Source organism: Buteo buteo, chromosome 10 (assembly GCF_964188355.1).
Source record: "Buteo buteo chromosome 10, bButBut1.hap1.1, whole genome shotgun sequence".
Lineage (NCBI taxonomy): Eukaryota > Metazoa > Chordata > Aves > Accipitriformes > Accipitridae > Buteo > Buteo buteo.
In genome coordinates, this window is record NC_134180.1 from 2,517,347 (window position 1) to 2,540,318 (window position 22,972).

At 39.6% G+C, this 22,972-nt stretch overlaps 1 protein-coding gene across 5 annotated transcripts in view; it reads left to right on the forward strand.

Annotated features, from left to right (window-relative positions):
- CPAMD8 (C3 and PZP like alpha-2-macroglobulin domain containing 8) overlaps window positions 1–22,972 on the forward strand; it is a 67,745-nt gene that overhangs the window by 9,629 nt on the left and 35,144 nt on the right. For 4 of the 5 annotated variants that reach the window (XR_012651935.1, XM_075037965.1, XM_075037961.1 and 1 more), the window contains 19 exons: window positions 2,595–2,746; window positions 3,999–4,021; window positions 6,524–6,689; window positions 6,820–6,872; window positions 7,354–7,371; window positions 8,359–8,413; window positions 8,548–8,661; window positions 9,384–9,468; window positions 9,737–9,845; window positions 10,318–10,545; window positions 10,716–10,886; window positions 11,265–11,393; window positions 13,654–13,843; window positions 15,128–15,300; window positions 15,410–15,559; window positions 15,673–15,834; window positions 17,891–18,033; window positions 19,046–19,108; window positions 22,315–22,546. Coding sequence is in view for 4 of the 5 variants with exons in the window: in XM_075037965.1 (XP_074894066.1) it covers window positions 2,595–2,746; window positions 3,999–4,021; window positions 6,524–6,689; window positions 6,820–6,872; window positions 7,354–7,371; window positions 8,359–8,413; window positions 8,548–8,661; window positions 9,384–9,468; window positions 9,737–9,845; window positions 10,318–10,545; window positions 10,716–10,886; window positions 11,265–11,393; window positions 13,654–13,843; window positions 15,128–15,300; window positions 15,410–15,559; window positions 15,673–15,834; window positions 17,891–18,033; window positions 19,046–19,108; window positions 22,315–22,546 (2,416 nt within the window). In the remaining variant the exon portion in view is untranslated. Of the gene's footprint in view, window positions 1–87; window positions 288–2,594; window positions 2,747–3,998; window positions 4,022–6,523; window positions 6,690–6,819; window positions 6,873–7,353; window positions 7,372–8,358; window positions 8,414–8,547; window positions 8,662–9,383; window positions 9,469–9,736; window positions 9,846–10,317; window positions 10,546–10,715; window positions 10,887–11,264; window positions 11,394–13,653; window positions 13,844–15,127; window positions 15,301–15,409; window positions 15,560–15,672; window positions 15,835–17,890; window positions 18,034–19,045; window positions 19,109–22,314; window positions 22,547–22,972 lie in introns of those variants that run through there. The other variant, XM_075037964.1, reaches the window with a different exon arrangement.

A 22,972-nucleotide genomic window follows, 5' to 3' on the forward strand; every position in this document is an offset into this window, starting at 1 on the left:
GGCCGGAGACGAGCGGGCACCGGGGCCAGGAGGGGGCGGCCCGGGGGCGGGGACGCGGCGGGGGCGGCGGCCAGAGGCACCGGGGAGCCGAGCCCGGGAGCGGGGCGGCGGGGGAAAAGCTCGGGCTGCGCTCGCCGGGAACAAAAGGCTCCCTCTTGTTCGCGGAGAAACGTGTCCCGGCTTTGGGGGCTCCGGTGCACCATGCCTCCCCGTAAGGAGCCCGGCTGTTCCTGGGGGGTCCTCCTGACCTTTTGCAGCCTGAGCGCAGCCCAGCCCCGAGAGAGGCAGTAAGTAGCGGGAGGAGGTCGCGCACCCTGCGGGGGGAGCTTCCCCCTAAAGGAGGTGGGGGGGGGGACGGGGACGGGGACGGGACACACGAACCCCTCTCTGTTTTGCGACGGGGTTCCGGGGGTGGCTGCAGCAGCCGCTTAACAAAGCCTGGGAAAAGTCCCCTCGAGGGGCTGGGGTCGGGGAGGCGAGCTGCGGCGGTTCCCCAGCCGAGCAGCACGTTTGTACTCGCCGGTGCAAAAGTGCATAGCGCAGGGAAAGGGGAAAGAAAAAAAAAAAAAAGCAAGACTCCTTAGAAATACCTGCCTCTAGCTCCTCCAGCCAGCGGCTGCAAAGCTTTTATCTGCAAACAATTATTTAAGGAATCCGGGGTGTTGCGCAGGGGCTGCTGTTGTGCTGGGGATGGGTGAAGGTAATGTTGGTTGCTCCCGAAGAGCGTGTGAAGCATTCTTGTGGGGAAGATCATCCGGGGAGAAACACTTCACTGCGGGGAAAGTTCTCTGGCTTTTAGAAACTGAATCCGGAGCTCGTTCCAGTGGGTTTAGGTTAACTTTGATTAAAGTTTGCTTTGTTCTTTATCCCTAGCTTAATTAAAACCCATCAACATCGTGAATAGCTGCATTAACTGAGTGCCATGGAGAACTTATTTTCACTTGCTTGCTAGAAAATATTTAACGTCCTGCCAAGTTTTGGTGTAACCTGACAGAGCTGTTAGTCAAATGTGCTTAAAGGATCTGTCCAGTCACTGTCCAGTTAACTGTTTAATTGCCAGGTTAAATATTCAATATTCAGATGCCACTTATTAAGTGATTTAAAGAGCTGTATCGACAGACTGATACTTCAGAAAGAGCTGCAGCAATTTAGAACAATGTGAATACATGTGCTTCACATATGGCACTGTAGTGCTGTGCTTATGTTGACAGTTTGAATCTAATCATTTCATACTGGATGCAGATGGTACTCTTTCTCCTTCTGCAACTAGATCAGCTATGTCTTTCTTACCAAGAATTTGCAGGCAAAGTAGTAACTTTTTATTGTTATTTATTATTGTTCTGATGAATTTTCAAACCTGGCAACCATAAGGTTTTGAATCTGCAAGTACCCCATGCAATTTAACTCAAATGCCAGAGAGATCTGAACTTCCTTTGGGGGTAATGGGATCTCCATGGCAATGAGGCCTGCTGAGAGAGAAACATGGGGTTGGAATTTGATAAAAGATGACTTGGGGGCTGTAAAACACTATCATCCTCATCCCAAAGCGATAATTAATCATGAACTAAAGCAACCTGGCTCATGGAACTGCAGAAAGGCATGGGCTGAGAAATTGAGCTTAAAGATTTGTATGAGGAATCACCTTCTTTTAAAAAATCCTTTTGGGTAGAAAAAAACCCCAGAAAGGTGTGTCATGAAGAGAATATAAATGTGTTGCTTGCAGCCCAATGCATCAGAGAGCTCAGAGACTGTAATGCTTTTAGTTGACAAGTTCATGGCATGGTGCCATTCAGAACAGAGGAATGGTACAGATTCCATTCAGAAACACAAGGATTGTAGTATATATGGGAGGTCGTCTAGGGTGGCTTCAAAACTGTGTGTGTGCCTGCTACGATAATTCCCTTTTGTTGGGGTTTTTAAACTTGAAGGATATAATTGTTTGAACAAAAAATTGGTAGCAGAACTGAGAATTTGAGCCCAATCTTGTAACTGCAGTTTCTGGGCTGCTTCTATATAAATTGGAAGTTTAGACACGCTATATGTATGCGAGTCTGACATTTAGAAAGTGCTGAGTGTCAACACTGAGAGTCACTTCCTTTTTTTGTATATCATGTTGAACTATGGAAATGGAGCCATGAAAAATAATTGAGGCAAAAATGTTAGAAGTGTCTAAACTGTTTCAAAAAAAAGCATTATCTACAAAACTCTACCAGAGGTTCAGGTACCTCCTTATTCTTTCATGAACTTGAGCTGTTTTATGATGAGCTAGTTGTATATTTAGTTTGTTTATATATAGTATATAAATAAAATTATTTACTATATTTGCAATAAACATCAATATTACTGTCTGTCTTTAAATACTAAGGATTTGTAAGCCACTTGGGCTCTGTTTATTTCTCTGTGCATTCTGTGTTCATTTTATGCATGTTAGATACAGGCCTAGACTGCTGGTGGTCACAGATGTGACCCTACAGGGGGAAATATGTTATGGAGTAGTCTGTTCTTTTCCTTTTGTTGTACATAAAGTGGCTTACAAATAAAGATCACACTCTGGTTGCTGTTCTTGACCATCCACTTCCAACTTTGCTTCTCAGGGGCTATTTGATTGCAGCACCTTCTGTTTTCCGATCTGGTGTTGAGGAAGCTATAAGCGTAACCATCTTTAACTCTGTCAAGGAGACAACAGTCCAGATTCAGTTAGTAGTCAAAGGAGAAACTGTGTCACGAGGCCATGGAACAGTTTTGGGTAAGTTCCTGTAATTCTGAACTTGAGAACTAGTTTATAAGTTGAAGTGCTGCGGGAGCACATCAATATCTCTTAGAGAATTGCTTTAGGTGATAACAGAATGGGAGCCAAAGTAATATTTAATTCATTGACTACTGCTAAATGTTCTCAGCTGATTGTGCTCATGTGGTTTTGATGTATGTGATCTCAAACATCCAAGGCTGATAATTTTGGAACACCAAGACATACAGAGACCCTAGATAATTGATATTCAAGAGTTTTAGAGTGAATATCTTTCCTTTTGAAACCTGAATGTTTGACACTGGAGATTGTATAGGGATTAAGATAAGCTGACTTTAAAGAAAAATAAAAGATCTACATCATCATTTTCTACCCTTATTTTAAAATGAGTGCTGGAAATGCAATCTCCCCATCTTCAGGACTGAGTATTGCTGAGAGGTGGTAATATTTGTGCAGTTGGATAAGTCTTTAAAATCCAAGACAGATACCTCTCTGTCCTGTGTGTAAAGACAAAAAATGTTTTGAATATGTCCCACTTAATACTGAATGAATTTACATTAGTGAAAATGAAGTCCAGTAGCGCTGTTCTACCACTGCTAGTAGTGGTGTAAGCTGTAATGTAGACAAGGCTCAGGCAATCAGGCTCTTTAACCATCATGTTTTAACCCTTCTGTGTGTAAAAACTGGGAGTTATATAAAAGCCGTTTCCTTTCTTGGAACAGATTGTCTCTGGTTTTATCCTCCCCTTGTCGTCTTTGAAATTGGCTGACAATTGCTAAGTAATTCAAAGGGAGTGATGCTTACACATGTGGACAACATATGCTAAAGAGAAATCTTAGGTATGGCTGTATCCAGCAATCAAAATAGATTCTATGAGTGTTTGTTTTGAGAATTAGTCAAGTCCCAAAAGAGGCCAGGTCCTTTTTACAGCAAAATACTTCTGTAAACATAGGATGCCCTGTGCTGAAACTTCAGCCTTGGTGGTACTTTCTAACCACAGAGCACTTTGCAGTTTACCTTGTAAATAAATGTGGACTAAGTTTATTTTAGAGAACTCTACTCGTCCGACTTGCTCACTCTGCAGATTGTTTTACACAATGCAGGAAAATTACTTCAGGTGAAATCATAATTGCAGTTAGCAGCTCTATGACATGGGGAGTCCTCTCACTCAACTGCAAATGTCTAAAACATTAGTACCTTAGCTTGAGAAGAATAACTCTCTCTCTCTCTCTCTCTCTCTCATATATTTTAGATAAAGGAACAATTAAACTGAAGGTGAGTGTCAATTATTTTAAGATGTTTTTGGTGAAAACATGAGGGACTTGCCTTCAACCACATCAGGCATTGCTCTCTGAACAGCTGCAGCACAAATACAGGTTACATTCTGGTACACACACTAAGGAGGAAGCAACCTTCGCAAGAGGGAGAGTGGAGAGTGAAAAGAACAAAACTTAATCCATCACAGCTCATCTGTCAGGCCCTTACACCACTGAAGAAAATCAATGGCTGAAGCTGTGGGTCATTACTTAACATAAAGTTCTATGTTGTGATTATTTTATAAGAATGGTAGTACATATTGCTTTGTAAGTGTTGTGGAGCATTGGACAGACCACAGAAATCCGTAGAAATGGCAGATTATTGAACATCGTGTCTCTGCTGGTTATTCTAGTACTACTATGTTGTTTAAAAAACATAGGCTTTCACCAGTTTTGTCTATGTTTTAGCCTTTGACATTAGTAATACTTTTGCCATCAGCATAGTCTGTAAAGCGAAGCTTACCCGTACTAAGAGATGGAGGGAATGAGAACAACTTTTTATTTCCAATGAGGGTTTGTAGTGGAGTGAAATAATGATGAATTTAAATGCAATTCTGGAAGAGAGTTCTAGTAGCCAATAAAAAGACTACATATTCTTACCTTAGTAAATCACATTTTTTAAAGCAATATCTGGCTTTATTTGAATCCCTAGGATACTGGAGATCTGGGGTGCAGTGAAAGGTAGTCATTCTTACAGCAGAAAGACATCCTGTGAAAGATCTTCCCTGCTTTGCGCCTTGTGTGAGTTATCCTTCCTCATGCCAAGGAGTGAGCTAAATGCTACCGGTTCAGAGTTCACTGTTCATTGAAAGAAGTAATTCAGTTTATGCTGTATGTAGGACTAAGTGATACCATACAGAGAAAAATGAAGCCATTTTCATGGCTTCTGTGAGATTATTTGGCTGTGCTTCCATACCTTTGTCTCCATCCCTCTTCCTAGATCTTTGAAAAGTGGGGTGTAAATTCAAAGCAATATGAATTTTCAGTCTTGTTGTTGATTAAGCACCATCAAAACATTTGGAACTGGAAAAGGTGTATTTTCTATGATGTTTGGTGATTTGCAGTGGAAGATTATTACTTCAAATGTAGGCAAAATGGAGCCAGACTGAAGAACAAGTCTTAAGTGTCGGATCTCTTAATTTAGTCAGGACTTGCTTTGGAGCTGTCGTCTCTGATGGGAGGCAAAGGGGCCAAGTGGAACAAATCATATAAATATTAAATTGTGATGCACTTCTGGAATAGCAGTAGCTAGTACCATGCAGAACTGTAGGCTCTGGATAGTATGCTAGATTAACCACTGTAGCTTATGAACCTGGGGAAAAAAACCTCCATATTGCATCGCTAGCTCTTGACTGAAGCTGGTCATGTCTGAATGCGTCTTTTCTATGCAGTGCCATAAGAAAAATGGTCTGTTTTCTTTGCAGTGGATCCAGGTATTTGGGCACAGTTCTATTGTATTACTGTAGCACAGCATAGGTGCCTTCACTACAACTACTGCATCATCTACATTATCATTGGCCTATAAGTAAATTGAAGCCTTTGATTTACAGAAGTCTAACTAACTTGGTGATTGTCTGTCATGACCAATTGGATCTTCTCTGCCTTGGTGGCATACCTCAGAGTTTTCTTTGCCTTCTCTTTAATTACTATATAGCTGATGTTGATACTGCTCTGTCCTGCCAGTAGTTAAACTGTGTCTGGGAATTAGATTCTAGAAAGGGTTTGATACTTCCCTGCCCCCACCCTTTACTGTGCTAATACACAAATACCTAAGTATCTACTCCTTTTGTTTCAAGAAGGTATAATATAGACCTATGTAACAGGAAACATCAGCAATTACACCAAATGCTATAGATTTCTTTATCCAAAGACTATAATTCAAAGCTGAATAAAAATTGCAGTGTCATTGCAGATTTCTGTTTTATTTATTTTTTCACTCTCAAAATATGACACATTATCACAATATTTCTGTATGATCAGATTTTTTTACTTTTTGATTTTTAATCCACCATCATTTTAGAAGTCTTATTTCTCTGAGCAACTAGTTGAAAATGTGCAAGCATGCGTCTTTTGGTTTTGGGTTATTTTGTGTGGGGGTGGTTTGTTTTTTTTTTATTTCTCTGTCAATAGAGCTGTGTCTTCCATAACATTGTTGATTTTCCCATGGAACACACCTTCTTTAGTGGAAGCTGCACATGTAGATCAAATATCACTTTACTTGAGTGATAAAGAAAGGGTAGAAGAGAATTTCCTGCTGTGTTTTTTAGCATGACTTTGCATCCTTTGAAGTTTATACACTGTAAAAGATCTAGTATGTTCTTCATTTTCTTTTTATTACTAGCACATAGTTACACTGAAATGCAGCAGGTGGCTGCTCTTTGCTCGCTTCACTGTCAGTTATGTTCCCCAGAAAACTCAAAGGCTTTTTTGTGTCTTCCTCACCTCATGGTCTGTTTTCTAGGTGCCTTCAGGACTTCGTGGACAAGCACATCTAAAAGTCTGGGGCAACCGACATCTGGCAGAGGAAGGCTACATTTTTCACAACTATACCACAGTAACCATTGATAGCAAAGGATCATCAGTGTTCATCCAGACTGATAAACCTGTCTATAAACCTAAGCAGAAAGGTAAAGTGACCTTGCCAGGTGTTAGCCTGCTTTCAAGCAAAACTTTTTTCAAGGGTAGATTCTAGGATGAGATCTTCTGTTCAGTGTCAGCTGTGATGACTAATAGATTTCCTCTTTTCTTTTTTTTTAGTGTTGATAAACCTCTTTATGGTGACTTCTGACTTGAGGCCAGTCAATGACAGGGTAAAGAAAACTGTTTTCTTTCACACTGTAAAATATGATGGAATACTTGGCAACCTGTATTTTATTCTCATGTACATTTATGCAGAAATGTAATTCGATTTTTTTTAACCTATTTAGGCATATCTTGTCATTGCTTGTTGTTATTTACAGCTTAGTTTTTTTTTCATTTGGTCACATTACTGTTGAAGGAGAATACACACTTTGGTAGTGCTAGTAAATACAGTGTAACTATGCCAAAGCAGTCAGAAGAATTTTTCAGACTTGCACTCTGTTTAGGTAATGCACAGATATGCAAAGTATTACTTTTCCAGTTAGATGTGTGGATGAAATGTATGTTTCTCAGGCTACTCTTACCAAAGAAGAGATGTTTAAACTTTGTCATTTTGTGCATCATACCATGCTTACTCAGCAGATCATCGCAAGAAGCAGAAAAAGTAGCTTAGTTTCATAAAGCCTTTTATTCTTTTGTTTTTTCTTTCAGATTGAAGCTTATGTGGTGGTGAGTATCTGTCTGCCAATCATCTAGCATGTATCCTGTAGAGGCACAAGATTCTTGTAGCCTTAAGAGGAACAAGTCACACATCTGTACCTTTTCAAGTTCATTATGGCCATTCCCAACTGTAACCTATGCAATTATCTCTGTCCCTGTGTCTTTAACTGATCTTTGTGTCTTGCTTTTTTGTTATCACCAACAAATATACTTGTGTTCTACTTCAGTTTCAGAAATCCATTCCCATTTTTCAGCCTGAGAAGAATTGGCTAGATTCACTGGGGTTTATAAATGTAACAGTCCCACTCAATTTCTCCCTTCTTTTCAATGCAGACACACTCCTATCCTTCATCTGGCTGGGCTGATATAGCAGGGCCAATCTCATCTCTGCACCCAAACATTATGATAGTGGACAATAGAAATTCATGGCAAGGAAAGGGTGCTCCTGTCTTCTTCCTTATGAGGTGAATGAGAGGTTCCTTCTGTGTCTAGTCTTTTTTTTTTCTTTTTTTTTTAACCATGTGTTTTCTTTAGCTGTCAGCAAACAGAAGAATTCACCCTCTTCTCTTGTTTGCATTCAGTCACAGATTTAATGCTGACAAAACCAGTGGGATTAATTTCATCTGACTTGGTCATCTAAAAATTGTCTTGCTAGTTGTACAGCTCATCTTATGAATAGAAAGAAAGTGTCTTCAGAGGCCAGTTCATCCCATCCAAAATAGGTGTCTTAAGATAGGTGGAAGATCTGCCGCTTGACAGTGCTTGCTTGTGTGCATTGGTTACAGAGGCAGTGTCCTTAAATGAATACTGAATTTTAGAAAGCAAATACTCCCTGGTAAAGTATCTTCAGAAAAATTTTGACAGATGTTAGCTACATTTGAGCTGTTAGTGAAGTGTATGTATTACAAAATGAAGTTCTTTGTTACAAACTGAGTTAAATGTATTAGTGATATTCATTTTCACTGTGATGTTTCTCATTCCTAAACCACTATGCAGGATCCTCGGGGGTCTCGTATGATAGAGTGGAGCAATTTGAAGCCATTTTGTTGTGGTAAGTTTCAGATTATCTTTTCTCAGTGTATTGTTATTTGCCTTTTCTTCTGCTTGTACTGAGTTGTGTTCAATAAGCCTTGACAAGGGCTGATAAGTGACACAGAGTTCACAGTATGTTGTTTACTTTTTCAGGTATTGTAAATATGACTTTTCCTTTGTCTGATCAGCCAGTATTTGGTGAATGGCTCATCTTTGCTGAAATGCAGGGGCACACATACAACAAATCCTTTGAAGTTCAGAAATATGGTGAGTTGTATCCAAATCAACTTTGGCTATAACCCAAGTGCATTTGGAAGAACAAAACATTATGAAATTTTTCACTTGAGATGAAACACCTGAGAAATAATGCATTTAAAATGTCATGAGGAAAAATTCTTCAGAGGCTATGTACTTGCTTGATTTAATTTTGTTTTGGAAAAACTCTTTAAGATGCTTTTAGTCTGTCAGTGCTTTCCTTCCTGTCCCAGAGCCCTCCTTGGAATTCTGAATTCTTTTTTTGCTACCCTCCTTTTCAGTCTCAAAATCTCTCTGTTTGATGAAAGGTGGGCATCCTTACAAACCCAGCAAACCATCTATGACATCTGACCTGATCACACAAGCATTTATAGACACTGACAACTGCTAATATCTCAGCTCTATTCCTGACACATTGTGGAGGAGTCAGTAGCAAGTTGTCCTCTTTACCACGTATGTAAGAGAAAAAGTTTCAGCTCAAATCCTGGAACACAGATCCCTCTGAAAAGAAGTAAAAATCTAAAGGTGTTTTGCTAGGGTCATCTTGCCAGGATGGTCTTGGTTTGCTACTTTTGTTGATTCATTCTCTGCTGAGTGTTGTCCTGTCTAACATTAGCTACACTGCCCTCATCCGACCATAAGCAGTGATCTTGCCAGAGCTGTGTATGCTTTTGCTATAACCTGGACAATAAGATCTCCTTGACAAGATTCTATTGTATTTGTTTTCATTGTAGTATTACCAAAGTTTGAGTTGCTGATTGACCCCCCTCGCTACATTCGTGACCTTTCACTCTGTGAAAAAGGAACTGTCCGTGCCAGGTAGGAACACGTCCCAAATAAAGTTTCATTGCAGTCACTGGAGCTTGCATCTCATCTGCTGCAGAATTTTCCAGATGATTTCTGGTCATCATCAGAAACTTTCCTATGTAACAGCCTTCATAAAACATGTTAACAATAACAAGCTGGAAAACCTTCTGTGATATTTTTTTCTGTTTTCTAGATGTGCAGATCACATGGCACTAGCCTTGATATCATCAGGAAAACAGAAAACAGCTGGAAGTTATTAATTATCTTCTTTCCATTTCAGATACACATTTGGAAAACCAGTGACAGGAAAGTTAATTGTCAATATGACTATAAATGGCGTAGGGTACTACAGGCATGAAGTGGGACACCCTGTTCTCAAGACCATGCAGGTGAGGGAGACCATTGAGTCACCTGCAATAAAATGCCTGATCTGTACTCTTTGACGTTAATACCCCAGCTCTATTTTACATTACTGATGGGAGATCAGAATATAAATGAATAAATGTAATAATTGGGTCCAGCATAATAAAAATATTACATATTTTTACATGATATGTTTATGATTTGGGGGGATGAGAATGTGTTGGCATAGTATTAATCTGGTTTTAGAGCATATGGGACTGAGGGAGAACAGAAGAATGAGGGACTGTGACAGTCCAGACTATGGATAAGGGAGGAAAATGAAACTTCCTTTCTTTCCTCATTCCTTCACCCAGTCCCCAATTAATTGCCTCCACTCCACATCCTTTAAAAAATACTGCTGCAAACTCCTATCAAGTGCCTACACTTTAGCTTTGGCTTCTAGACCCTTTTTCAATGCGAATGCAAACTTATGTTTCCATTCCCCAACACACTTCATAGATTGATGGCTCTGCTGTTTTCGATGTGTGTGTGAAAGACATGATGCCAGCTGATGTTCCAGAACATTTTCGAGGCACAGTCAATATCTGGGCCACAGTGATCAGCTCTGATGGGAGCAAGCAAGTTACATTTGACGACTCAACACCTGTTCAGAAACAGCTGATTGATATCAAATACTCCAAGGATACCAGAAAACAGTTCAAACCTGGACTCCCCTACAAAGGAAAGGTAAGGTTAAAAGTAGAGACATTGACATGTGGCTGATATAAGGTTATACTGACTTGATCTCAGCATGTTACACCACGTTCTGGTGTGTTTTTCCCACCTGCTGTTTCTGTCACTGACTGGAACTGCCTATAATGTGAACCCTGTTGTTCTATAAATGAAACACTGTGTAGGTAGAAGTCACTTACCCTGATGGAACTCCAGCTGACAGAGTCACTATCCGAATTAAAGCTGAACTCACACCAAAGGACAACGTTTATACAAGTGAACTGGTATCAAGAAATGGCCTCGTGGAGTTTGAAATCCCCTCCATCCCTACAGCTGCCCAATATGTCTGGCTGGAGGTGGGTGAAAGCTCTTTATAGGATTAGTGGGCTTTAATGTAACTAATCTTGTCAAACCTGCACTTTATAAATCAGTGCTACAAACAGGAAATCAGTGCCTTTTAGCTTCAACTTCTTGATTTAAATGCAGCAAACACTTACTTTGCTTCTTGCTGCCAATAGAACTGATGTTGATAACCATCATGAAAAGATGCTTCTCCAAATACAGCTTAACACAGTGGTAAGGGTCCAATATTTGGACAGTACTGTTGCTATATAAAGATGACAAGAGATGAACAGCTGGAAAGTATAAAATGCTAGATGGTGATACAGTGTAAGAATAGAGTACAAATCAGGCTTTCTATGCGTGCATAACATTCAGATGTAACTTTTGTTAAGACCAAAGTGACAGCGATTGATGGGAAACCGTCTGGGGATCAATATCTGCCAAACTACTTGTCCATCAGTAGCTGGTACTCGCCCAGCAAGTGTCACATCCAGCTCCAGGCACCAGATAAACCTTTCCAGGTATGTTGGCTTCATATTCCATCATGGCAACAACTGCATTTCTTGGCTTAAAGTACTTTGTTCTAATTAAATATTTCTAGCCATTTGTGTCTGTGATCCTGGACTGTTATTGTTTCCACTACAAAGGTTGAAGTAGCTGCAATTCAGCCATCAAATAGTTGTTTAGTGTTGGCTGCGCGCAGTTCTAAGCGAAGTACCTTTGATGCTTTGTACAGCATCTCATTCTCCTTTGTGTTGTGGGGATGGGGAGAGAGAGTGAATATAGGCAGTGACAACAATTTTCATTCTGTGCAACTCCAGCAACACTCACATATGAATTGTTTGGTGAAAATGACATGCTTTAATTAAAGTCAACAGATGTTGAAAGATTGGAAGTGATGTTAGTGGGAGTAGCTTAATTATTAAAGATCCAAATTAGGGCTATGTAGTCTCACTAGAACTTCCAGTTTAAATCTCAGATGGGTCTGTTTAGTCTTCCATTTAATAAACTATGACCATAGTTATCTTGTCGTCTTTTGTAGATTTTGTAGGAGCCTCTCTAAAAATGTAGTCCTTCCATATAAAAGTTGTCATGATCTCTCTCCTAAAGGAAGGATATGATTTAACCACAATTCCTGTTGCATATTGTTTTACTGAGTTGTTTAGGGTTTGTTCTCTACCCAAGAAGATGGTCTGAGGGTCTGCATATTGCTTTGGGGGGGGGGGGGGGGGGGAAGTGGGTTTTGGCAATATACACGCTTAGATTTCTATTATCAGGAGATCCGTCAGGTTGGTTTCAGACTCTTTGTATCCAAATAAGACCATTTTTTTTATCACTGCATTTCATGGAAGTTTAATGGCTAATTAATCTTTTACAAGTTTCCTGAGGTATGGAAAGGGGATTATACACTGCTAATCTGAACACATTGTTCTTATTATAACCTGATTAGAACTAATTCTTCTGTGGGAAAGCTAGGAGTTGGATGACCAGCTGATGTGGGAACTGTTTCCCTGCTTTGCCAGCTCTTACTGGGTGTTCCAATTAGCTACATTCATTTTTTAATGAATTGTTTCATCATTTGCACTGGGGAATTCTTAATACTTCAAATATTTAATGTCACGAGGTACTTCTTGGACTCTGTGGCATTCTCACTGTATTTAACCATTAGCAGCTCTTTGTATTCAAGTCCTTGCCATTTTGGTTTGTACCATATGTACATTCTGGGAAGATAACACTGTTAGAGCTGAAGAAAGAGGTTTTTCAAAAGATTTCATTGGGATTTAACATTGCTATTCAGCCTTAACAGTCTTAGTTGGGCATTGCTATGCTTTAAATTGCAGGAGGATCAGGAGTGGAAGTTGCTGAAGAAATCCTACTTAACACAAGTGTTAGCTGCTCCTCATATCCCAGAAGCAAGAAGTTTGTGCTCCTAGGAAAGCTGGCTGCTCCACAGAGGGCTTATTACTCAGCCAGACGTGACCCAGTCCTGATCCCATGACCGAGCACTGATGTCTGTTCTGTTGAGATTGGCGGGTTTGGGGGGATTTTGTCTCCAGGGTATTCAGTACTTAGTGAGTACCTCTGGGTGTAGGACTTCAGTGCACAAAAAGTGCAGGAGGTCAGTGTGCTGCTCTGAAGCCTATTGCAGGCATCAGATGAGTTTACCGAGAAAAAAGAAGCTCTCTTCTCATTTATTTGTGTGTTTGACAGCTCCTTGAGCGCCAGACTTGCAAATTAATATCAAGACTTGTGTAATTTGAAAGCATTTTCCCTCAGATCTATTCCCAGTAATTTCATGCCACGTTGATTATGTTTGAATTAGTATTTGCCATATGAAAGTAATCACCATGTATAATCTCAATTAACTGCAAAGACTATCAAACATACATCTCTTCCCACCCCCAACCCATCTCTTTCTTTTTTGGACTAGACTACTGAAGGGGTGTCTAAAATTCAACCAATTCTGACAGCTGCTCTGTGCCAAAAGGCTTAACTTTCAGGATTCCAGAGATTCCTTTATTGTTTCATTAATGCATACAACGCCCCAGCCCATTCTCATGTTAGATTTTCAGGGAGTGAAGAGTTGAACACAGGGCCCTTTTTATTGTGAAGAAAGTCCATGAAACATTGCTAATGTAATATACTTTTCAGTGCATACATTTCTTAGGAGGGGGTTCACATCTCTTGTGGACTGAAACCCAAATAGATTTCTGTGCTTTATAAATAAAAAGCATGCATTGTAACAGACCAGATCTTTTGCTTTTCTGTCTCTGGGTGCAGGTAGGAGAGGAGGCTTGGATTGCAGTGAAGTCCACATGTCCTTGCAACTTCACTCTACATTATGAAGTGGCATCGCGAGGCAACATTGTCCTTTCAGGACTGCAGCCCAGTAACGTCACCCAGCAGAGGAGCAAAAGAGCCACCTTTCCCTTTGAGAAGAACATTGATATCACACGCTTCCCAGGAACAGGTAGCTAGTATCATAAATGCAAATTCGCCCCTATTTTCAGGGAAAAAAACCCTTTCCGCAAACCTAAGTATCCTCTTTTTTTAATTTGATGCTCCTTACAGGGCATAGAATAATTTTGTGCAAGAAAAATAGTTATATCCATTGCACACATAGTCATATAGAAAAAAGATAAATTTCTTCAAGAGGGATAGCTCTTGGAGAATTTTCTCTAGTCTTTCTGTTGTCTTTCTCTGTTAAGAAAACTCTAGTCTTTCTTAATATGCTAGGCTTTGGATCAGCTGAGTGGTAGGGAAGTGTATGATGGGGCTGGGGCAATTTACTAAGCTGGCTGAGCTTAAACTAGGAAGATGACGTTAGATGAACTCAGCATGGATCAGGCTAAAGGAGAAGATCATGCAGTTAGCATGGGGAAGGGAAATGGAGTGTGGACTCCTAGTTTGTGCAAGGAATAACAGAAAGATATGAATCTGATGAATTCAGGGGGCAGGGGGATAAAGAATGGTATACTTGGGAAGTTGCATACAGCAGCTGTCAAAGGAAAAGTCCGTCTATCCCAGTAACATGTCTGCAATAGTAGCCAGTTCCAGAGAATTAGGGAAAAAGTAAAACTTCCCTTCATGTACCCATCCAGCTTCTGGTGATCAATGGTTTAAGAATTCATAATAACTTTCTGCACTGAAGGTTGGTTCTAAGGTGGTGTATTTACAGGTTGCCCAGAGACATTTTGATTGCTCTATCATTGGTAGTGTTCAAGGTCAGGTTGGATGGGATTTTGAGCAACCTGATCTAGTGAAAGATGTCCCTGCCCCCAGCAGGAGGGTTGGAACATAGATGATCCTTAAAGGTGCCTTCTAACCCAAACCATTCTTTGATTCTATTTAACTGTTGCTGGTGAAACGATGCTCTATAAACTGCACAATCCTTTTTCGCTCTCATTTATACTTTTTCTCTCTGCAGCAATAGGTACCCTTTCTTTGTTTATTTTAAATGACTTGATAGCTTAATTGTATGTTTCCTTGATTTTATGGCAGGAAAAACACTGGATAGTCATTCTCTATTCAGCTTCTCTATACTGCTCATTATGTTATGGGTGCTAATTGCCTATCAGCTTTCATAAAGAAAAAAAGGAAAGGAAAAGTTTCTGAGTTCAAGAACACGTGCAACAGGAACAAGGGAAGGATGCAACTCCTGGATGCAGAGTTCTGTGCCTCGCAGCATTTGGATGGGGCAGGAAGAGAGTGATTTTGATAAATAAAACTGTCCTTTCTACAATTTATTTTTTAGCACCTACCAGTATCCCTGCAGCAGAGGTCGAAGTCTGCATGACATTCCTCCGTTTCTCAGTAGTTCACAACATGGCTCCCTTGGGCCGTCTTCTGGTGTATTACGTCAGGGAGAATGGAGAAGGGGTCACGGACAGCCTGCAGTTCACTGTGAAGTCGTCCTTTGAAAATCAGGTATTGGCAATGTAGCTAGTGGAGAGGAAGGAGCTGTGTGTTGTTACTCTTTGTAGTTTTGTCTGTTGATTATAAGTCAAGATAATGGGATTTAATGTTAAATTCCTAGGTTGCAGTGGCGCTCTCAGCAAATGAGACCAGACCTGGTGATGTTGTGAATATCAAGGTCAGAGCTGCAAAATCAAGCTGTGTTTGCATTGCCACTGTGGATAAGAGTGTCTACTTGCTGAAGACAGGTTTTCAGCTGACAGCCAGTCAGGTAAAAGGAAGCTTAAGCCACTGATGTCTTTTTCTTAATACTGCTATCTGCACTTTACCTTTAGTAAGTAACCTTTAAACCTAAGGACAGCGGTCTCTTCCCTTTCCCTGTAGGTTTTTCAAGAGCTTGCAGAGTATGATGTATCTGATGCTTTTGGAGCTCCAAAGGAAGAAGGGCACTTCTGGTGGCCAGGCATGTCCTCACGTAGACGCCGTAGATCTTCTGTCTTTCCCTGGCACTGGGACATCACCAAGGATGCTCGCTTCGCGTTTACAGTAGGAAGAATCAGCCTCACTTCTCTATGGAGTGTCTTTTTTACTTTCATGTTTGCAGGATTATTTTCAGTTCCATAGGCCATTATTGTTTTTTCACATCAGAGCTGTTTCTCTAGGGGGTTAGGCTGAAAAGTAATTTCTGAGAACGGAGAGTACACTGTTCCAGCAAATGTTTTGGAGAAATGTGCTTTGATTTTGGCCAATCTTGAGATCCTGTTGGGTGAAGGAATTCATGCAGGTGCTCCGGAGAATCAGACAGGGGACCAGAATGTTTCTCCAGTCATGGGCGAGCTTGCAGGTCTCTTTTGCAGTTACTGTGACAGGGAAGGAAGGTGGAACGTGAGTCTTTGCTTTTATAGCCTTTTAGACTATCCTTTGGAAATCCTTTAAACTTCTTTCCTGCCCCAGTTCTGCCAGCTTCTGTGGCCGTCTGTGTGAAAGATCAGTAATGGTTTTTTTGTATCCTTGATCAGGTTACTACTTACATGCCATACATTTAAGTAATTATGTTTGTTTGATGTCTTTAAATAGTTAAACTTGACCAGGTTTTAAAGATTTTTTTCCTTTGAAATGTGCTCTGTATTTGCATCAACTTTCAATCTGGGTATTTAAAATGAGTTAGTTAGGGGTTTTGGTTGTTTTTTGTTGTGGTTTTTTTTTTTTACATGTACTCATGCAATAATTCATTTCTTCATTGCTTTGGATACTAACAATGCAGTCCTTTAAAACCAGTTTGGTCATCTGTAGGTTTTAAAAGACATGCTACTGTGTTTCCATTAGCTTCTTGCTTTCATTTTGATTAAAATTATTGTTACCTGATCTATGTGAAAAGTTTTGCTTGTTAGCCTCTTTCTTCCCTTCCTACAGTTGCACAGTAAAGTTCATCCACCCTTTCAGACCCTGCTGACATCCTCCCTCTTTGCCTTCCACACCACTGTGGCATGTAATCTCTATTCCCTGATTGCCCGAAGCTGTAAGGAGATGCCACGTGAAAGGCTGTGATATACATGCTTTATATTCTTTACATAGGCTTCTACTACTTGCTGCTCTTAACGGGCCTAGAGAACCAGTGTCACAGCTCTAATGTTTTATGCTCTTTCCATTTTTAATCCACATAACTGCTAATAATAATGAACCTGGCTTCCTTCAGATCCTCTGTCTCATCATTCTTTGTCCTTTCTGCAATTTTAGCTAAATTGTTCTATTGTGTTGTCTTAAACACCACAGGCTTCCATGTATTCCCCCAATGCCTCGATCTCTTAATTGTAAACTCTCAGTCCTCGTTACTGTCCACTGCTGCAGGAGTTGCTGCTTCTTCTCACCCTGTGATCTGTTGGGGTTTTTATTCTGATGCTTTTTTTTCTTACTGAGAGGCATAAACTGTTGGGAAAAGGTACATATGTTAATAACTGGTATGTATGCATTACTGTATACCTGATCTATAATAACTGGATGTGTATGTAAAGAGAACAAAGCTCATACTCCCTTTGGTGTCTGGGAACTGCTGTGTCTTATGAATAAGTGCATTTAGGGGACAGAGCTGGCAGACAGTTTTCTTATGAATTCTGTATTTTTACTGTGAAGCTGTGTGGACAGTTTCCATTTTGCTTGGCATTCCTGGTAGTGCAGAATTGGTGATGTCTGATGTGAGAACTGCCTGCTAACTGCAGCAGAACACACTGGAAACTTTTAGGAAGGGTAAAAAGCTGTAATGTAATATTCTAGGGGAAAAATATGTGTAATAATTTTTCACCTGTAGCTGCCTGGCAGTTACACATGCCCAGTAGTGTCAGATATTGGTTTAAATGCATTTTCCAAGCAAACAAGAGCTTTCTCATAAAATCTCTGCCTATAAAGTGCCTATATATTTTCACATTAACAGTCATTTTTATATAAAGTTTTAAAAAATCCTCAAGTTTCAATTGAAATTTACTCTATAAATGTTGGAATAGGGTTGGGGAATTGTGTTCAGAAAACTTGTTATTGGTACATGTTTAATATTTTTTTTTTCCCCCTTGCTGGTTTGTGTTTTGTGGTCTTCGTTTTTATTGTCTAGGAAACTGGCTTGGTTGTAATGACTGATATAGTCAGCTTAAACCACAGACAGAATGGAGGCATGTACACAGATGAGGCTGTCCCAGCTTTTCAGCCGCATACTGGGACGTTGGTGGCTACAATGCATTCTAAAATAGCACCAAGGTAACATTTTTGTTGTAATGCATATTGTCTATGATAGCTTTAGCTATTTTTTTCTACATTCTCAGTTGTTTTCCACTTCCATGCCTCCAGGAAATTGCTTGGTTTAGACAAGGTGGTTGTGGGGAAACTCTCTTCCGTTGTTTTGATAGACATAAAAATTATAACTGATGCTACTTTGTTAAATTAATTCTGGAAAAATGCAAAGTAATATTCTTAAAAATGATCATTCAAAACTGTTTGCATATCTTAGTTTTCTGTGAATTAGTTGCTGCTTCTCAATATTTGCAGCCCTTGTTTTGCAGAGTTGCTCATTGCTCATTATTTTGACCATTCAGCTGGTGGTCAAAATAAATAAAATGAGGGACTGCATGAGGAAAAAGTCATGAAGTATTATGACTAATGCTGCAACTGAGGATGTGCCTTCCCTTTGTGTTCTGAACCACCTGGTGGCCTTTCTTAGCGGAGTAAGTTTTGGAGGTTAGTGTAAGAAAAATATAATGAAGCATCACAGGTGTAGAAAAATGGACTAAATTATGAAAATATTAGAGATCAAGACAATTCCAAGAGAAGAAATGGAGGGGAATATAAAGTAGTGATTGTAGTAACTGCCATTAGTAAGGCTATATTATAATATCATGGGAAGTCACATGCTCTATATGGTCTCTTTGATTTTGTTTGGTGAAAGAATTTGGATAATAAAACCTTTATTTTTTTTAACATTCTATTATTTACGCCAGTTTTTAAGATTATCTTATTTATACTATTTTTTTTAGACTCTTATTCATGTCTCCAGACTGTTTGATGTGTGTGTGCACGATGGAATCATTTGGAAAGACTGTGTATTTTGTGTTATGGATGATACACTCATTCATTTTTTAATGATTCTATACTAGCTAGAGTTTCGGTTGGTCATGTGAGCTGCATTCAGGTGATAACACTGATTTATCAGTTATTGTTAAAAACGTTTTATTAAAAGAAGTCATTGCCAAGGACTTGTTTCTTGTTCCAGCAGAGCAGAGAAGAGAAAAAGAACCTTCTTTCCTGAAACGTGGATTTGGCATTGCCTCAATGTCAGGTATTGACAGGGAATTCCCTTAATTATATCCAGAGGGTTGTAGCCTCTTCAACTACAGAAAACAAAGGTCTTTAAAACCTACTGGAGTTACATTGACATTCTCTGATGTTTTTTGTTGTTGTTGCTTTTCTTCATTACTGCTTTAATCAATAATCTTTCTTTGTAACGTTTCATCTGGTCTTGAAGTGTATTCACTTACTTCAGCTTGAAGTGTGTCAGTTGTGACTACCTTGCAACCCATGTGTAGTTCACTGTGGTGTCACAAACAGAGGAGTATCTTCAGGGAAGAAAAGGAGCAATGGTTTGGTTCAACACACTTCTAGGTTTTGCTCACTTCTGGAAAGGGTATATCGACAAGTTATTGAAGAGCAAGTGAGGATATAGGTTTGCAGCTACTGTGAGGAACTACTTGTTGCATAAGCTTGCCCCACAATAAATGCAAGCCAGACTGCTATTGCAATAAAAAGAGACTGTAAGATATAAAGTGATGATGCACTTCTAGCTCTGTGCTAAAATCTTCATATGAACCACAATTCTATGTACCACTTAAAAGAACAAAGGGGAATGGGAAATCTTGCTAGAGTTCACAGTCAAGAGGCAAGATCAGCCCCTCAGAAATGCCAGTTTCCATTTACAGTGGGAGATGAGTTGGGTCTGGATTTGTGTTTGGACCCTAGGGTAATCCAGAAATGTCAGCTTCAGCGAGTGCTAGTGCTTTTCTTCATTTCCACCCCTATTCTAGCACCAATTCCTGCATATGCTTTAGTGGGAAAATGATTCCAGGGTAATATGTGTGAGGAGATGGAGGCACAATAGCTGCTTCTGTAAATGCTGGTATAGCCTAACCATGCACTGGTGAGTATTCTGTATTGATTGCTTTTTAAATTGCACAGACCTCTTCTTTCTCTTTCATCTGACGCAAGAGCATCTCCCCCAAACCTTAATTTACTGCCCAATAAATCATGGTTTCCACCTGGTACAACTGGAACTAAAAAAAATGAATAAACAGATAACTAATCTTTCCCAGAAACAGCACATCTAGGATAATTTGAAGCAATTATTAAAAGGCTTCTCCAGGTTTGCTAGTAAACTTCATTCTCAATAAATGATTATAAATTAAATTTGACAGGAACTTGCAGCAAGTGTATTCAAATCTGTTCAATTGAGCATGAAATATGCTTTGTAGAAATACACAAAGAATTCCAGAAGTGCCCGTTTGGGCCTCAGCAAGCTGGGGCAGTTAATTATAAGTGGGAGAGTGTGGAATAAAAAGTTGCAGATTGCATTTTCTCCACTTCATTTCATTAGAAACAACTAAGTTGAGCATTCCTTGATTTCCACTCTCTTGAACAGGAAGAATTTTATTTTTTTTCTTCTACCGTTTATAATTATAATATACAATCCTCAAAAAAGAAACAAAAGCCTAATGTCAACTTCCCAAACCAATTCTAAAAATTCCTAAAGCCTGGCTGGAGGGTCTAATGGCTGGAAATGTGTGTGTACTTTGGACCCCCGCCCAGAAGAGTAAGTGCCCTCATGTGTGAAAATAATGTTAATGCTGGTTATGGGCTGAAATCCCAGTGGAAAGAACATCAGCTGCAACAAATTGTCCGGTTAAACAGACTGGAATACTGCCAGTTCTGGAGCTAGGACACCCTTCTGCTTACTCTTCAGGGCTGAAGTTTATTGCAGGTACCAGCTACCTAACTCCAGTTAGGATGAAGACCTAAATATTAAGAAACTAGTGTGCTTAAAAGAAGTTAAAATAACTTGGTGCTGTCAAGTCAAGTGCATTTCCCAGGCTCACCACTCTGTAGTTTGAGCTGGGGAACCACATTCATTGGCCGGAGAGCTTGGAGACTGACTGAACCTAGCATGCCTATTCAAAGGCATAGTGATCTCTAGCTTTTTATCAAACTATTTGCTTTAATCCTTTTCCTACTGTGATATAAATACACAGACCAGTACATGATATGCTGCCTGGTTACCGACAGTTACCATAGTTTAGGCTCATTGAAAATTACAAACAGTTGATTTAGACGATGAAAGTAATGATACTTCGTTGGTGCCGAAAGTGTGAATAACCTTCAGCTGAAAAGCGGTGAAAGCCCAATTCTTCCATTTGTCCTGGATGTGAATCAGGCGGTATTGCAGTGTTGAAAGACAGTGTGTTATGCTGTAGACTCACAGAGCTTATTCTGAAGATCTTGCTTTCTCGTTTTCCATGCCAACTAAGATGCACGTTGCTCTCAAAAGATTACAGAGCTAGCAGCATGTGTATCAAGCTCTGGGGAATAAATAAGAACTTGAGAGAAAACAACCTTAGGGTGTACTCATAACTGCACCAATCATCCTGCCAGTTGAGCCATGAAATAGCTTTTGTTCTTGCTTTAGAGGAAATGTTTTCTGTTCCAGGCAAGGCCAAAGCTTCTTTGCAGGAGGGAAATAGCAAAGTCTGCAGAACAAAATTGAATTTCTATTATTATAAAGCATGGAAGAGGATACCAGCTTTATGATATCCTGTTGTGGTATGTGCAGTAAAGCTAAATACTCAGAATATAAATTTGATTTTTAATAATTAGTTTCAATCCTCGTTGGAAGAAAATGATGTTTTTGGAAATATTTCTGAGTCAGGCATTCCAAAAACCAACCAAAGAAAATGTTTCTGAATCAAAATACTCTCCCCTGGACAAGCAGTTGCTGAACTCGGTGTCTGGAAAATTTCTCATTTGCCCTTATGTTCAAGCAGAGTCTGCAATGTGGCAATGTATACAAGGACAATGGGTTCCAACAAAAATTACTTTTATTTCACTAGCTGTTAAATTATTTATCCAGGACTGCAGTCTAGGATTCTTTCTTTTCTTTTCTTCTTTTTATTTTTTTTTTGGACTTAGTGCAGACATTTGCCTCTAAGAAAAGTGACTCTATAAAGCTTTTAATCCAGTAAGTATTTGTATGTTAGACTGTATTTTGCAGAAGCAACTACTTGCAGTTCTGCCCCTTGTAAATGTGCATAGGTCTCAAAAAACCTGATAGAAATCATTGAACCTTTTATAAGCTGTTGTTCAAAGCAGACACTGATGCTATCTTGTAAGTTTGGATCTGGAGGGAATTCCCCAAAATGTTTGGGTCTGTGTGCTTTAGCGTCATTCAAAAGCATTTCATTAATCTGATCAACTGGAGTTATTCCCTCTTCTCTTTGGTAGTAATATAACGGGAGAAGCACAGCTGCGCGTAGAAGTGCCAGACTCCATCACTACCTGGATAACCGAAGCTGTGGGTCTGTCTGAAGAGAAGGGTTTGGGCATTGCCAGTCAAACAGAACTGAAGACATTTAAACCTTTCTTCATTGATTTCACCTTGCCATACCATGTCATCCGGGGAGAACAGACCAAAATCCCACTGACTGTCTACAATTATTTAGCTGTCTGTGTAGAGGTAACGGCCCTCTTTATTCCTGTTACTAAATTCCGTTTTATCATCAGAATTTCCTAAGTGATCTACAACTTACAGTAGATAAGGTATAGGGATAATGTAGTGATAAGCTCAGCATAAATGCTTTGAACAAGATAAAAATATTGTGTTTCAATATGAAAAAAAGTCATTGCTTTACTTACTTTTAGCTTGAAACAACTGTAGTAGTCTGAAGTGTCTTGGAACACTTCAGAAATACAAATATTGAAAAATGTAGGGAAGACAATTAGGAAGCTTATGCTGAAACACAGAGAGGAAGTTCTGTCATAATCAGAAAGCTGCTGAAAGTAGTTTGTTTTGAAAGAATGTGGTGGTGGTTTTTTGTGGTTTGGGTTTTGTTTTTTGTTTTTTTTTTTTTCCAAGAATTCCTGTCTCCCTGGATATTTTCTT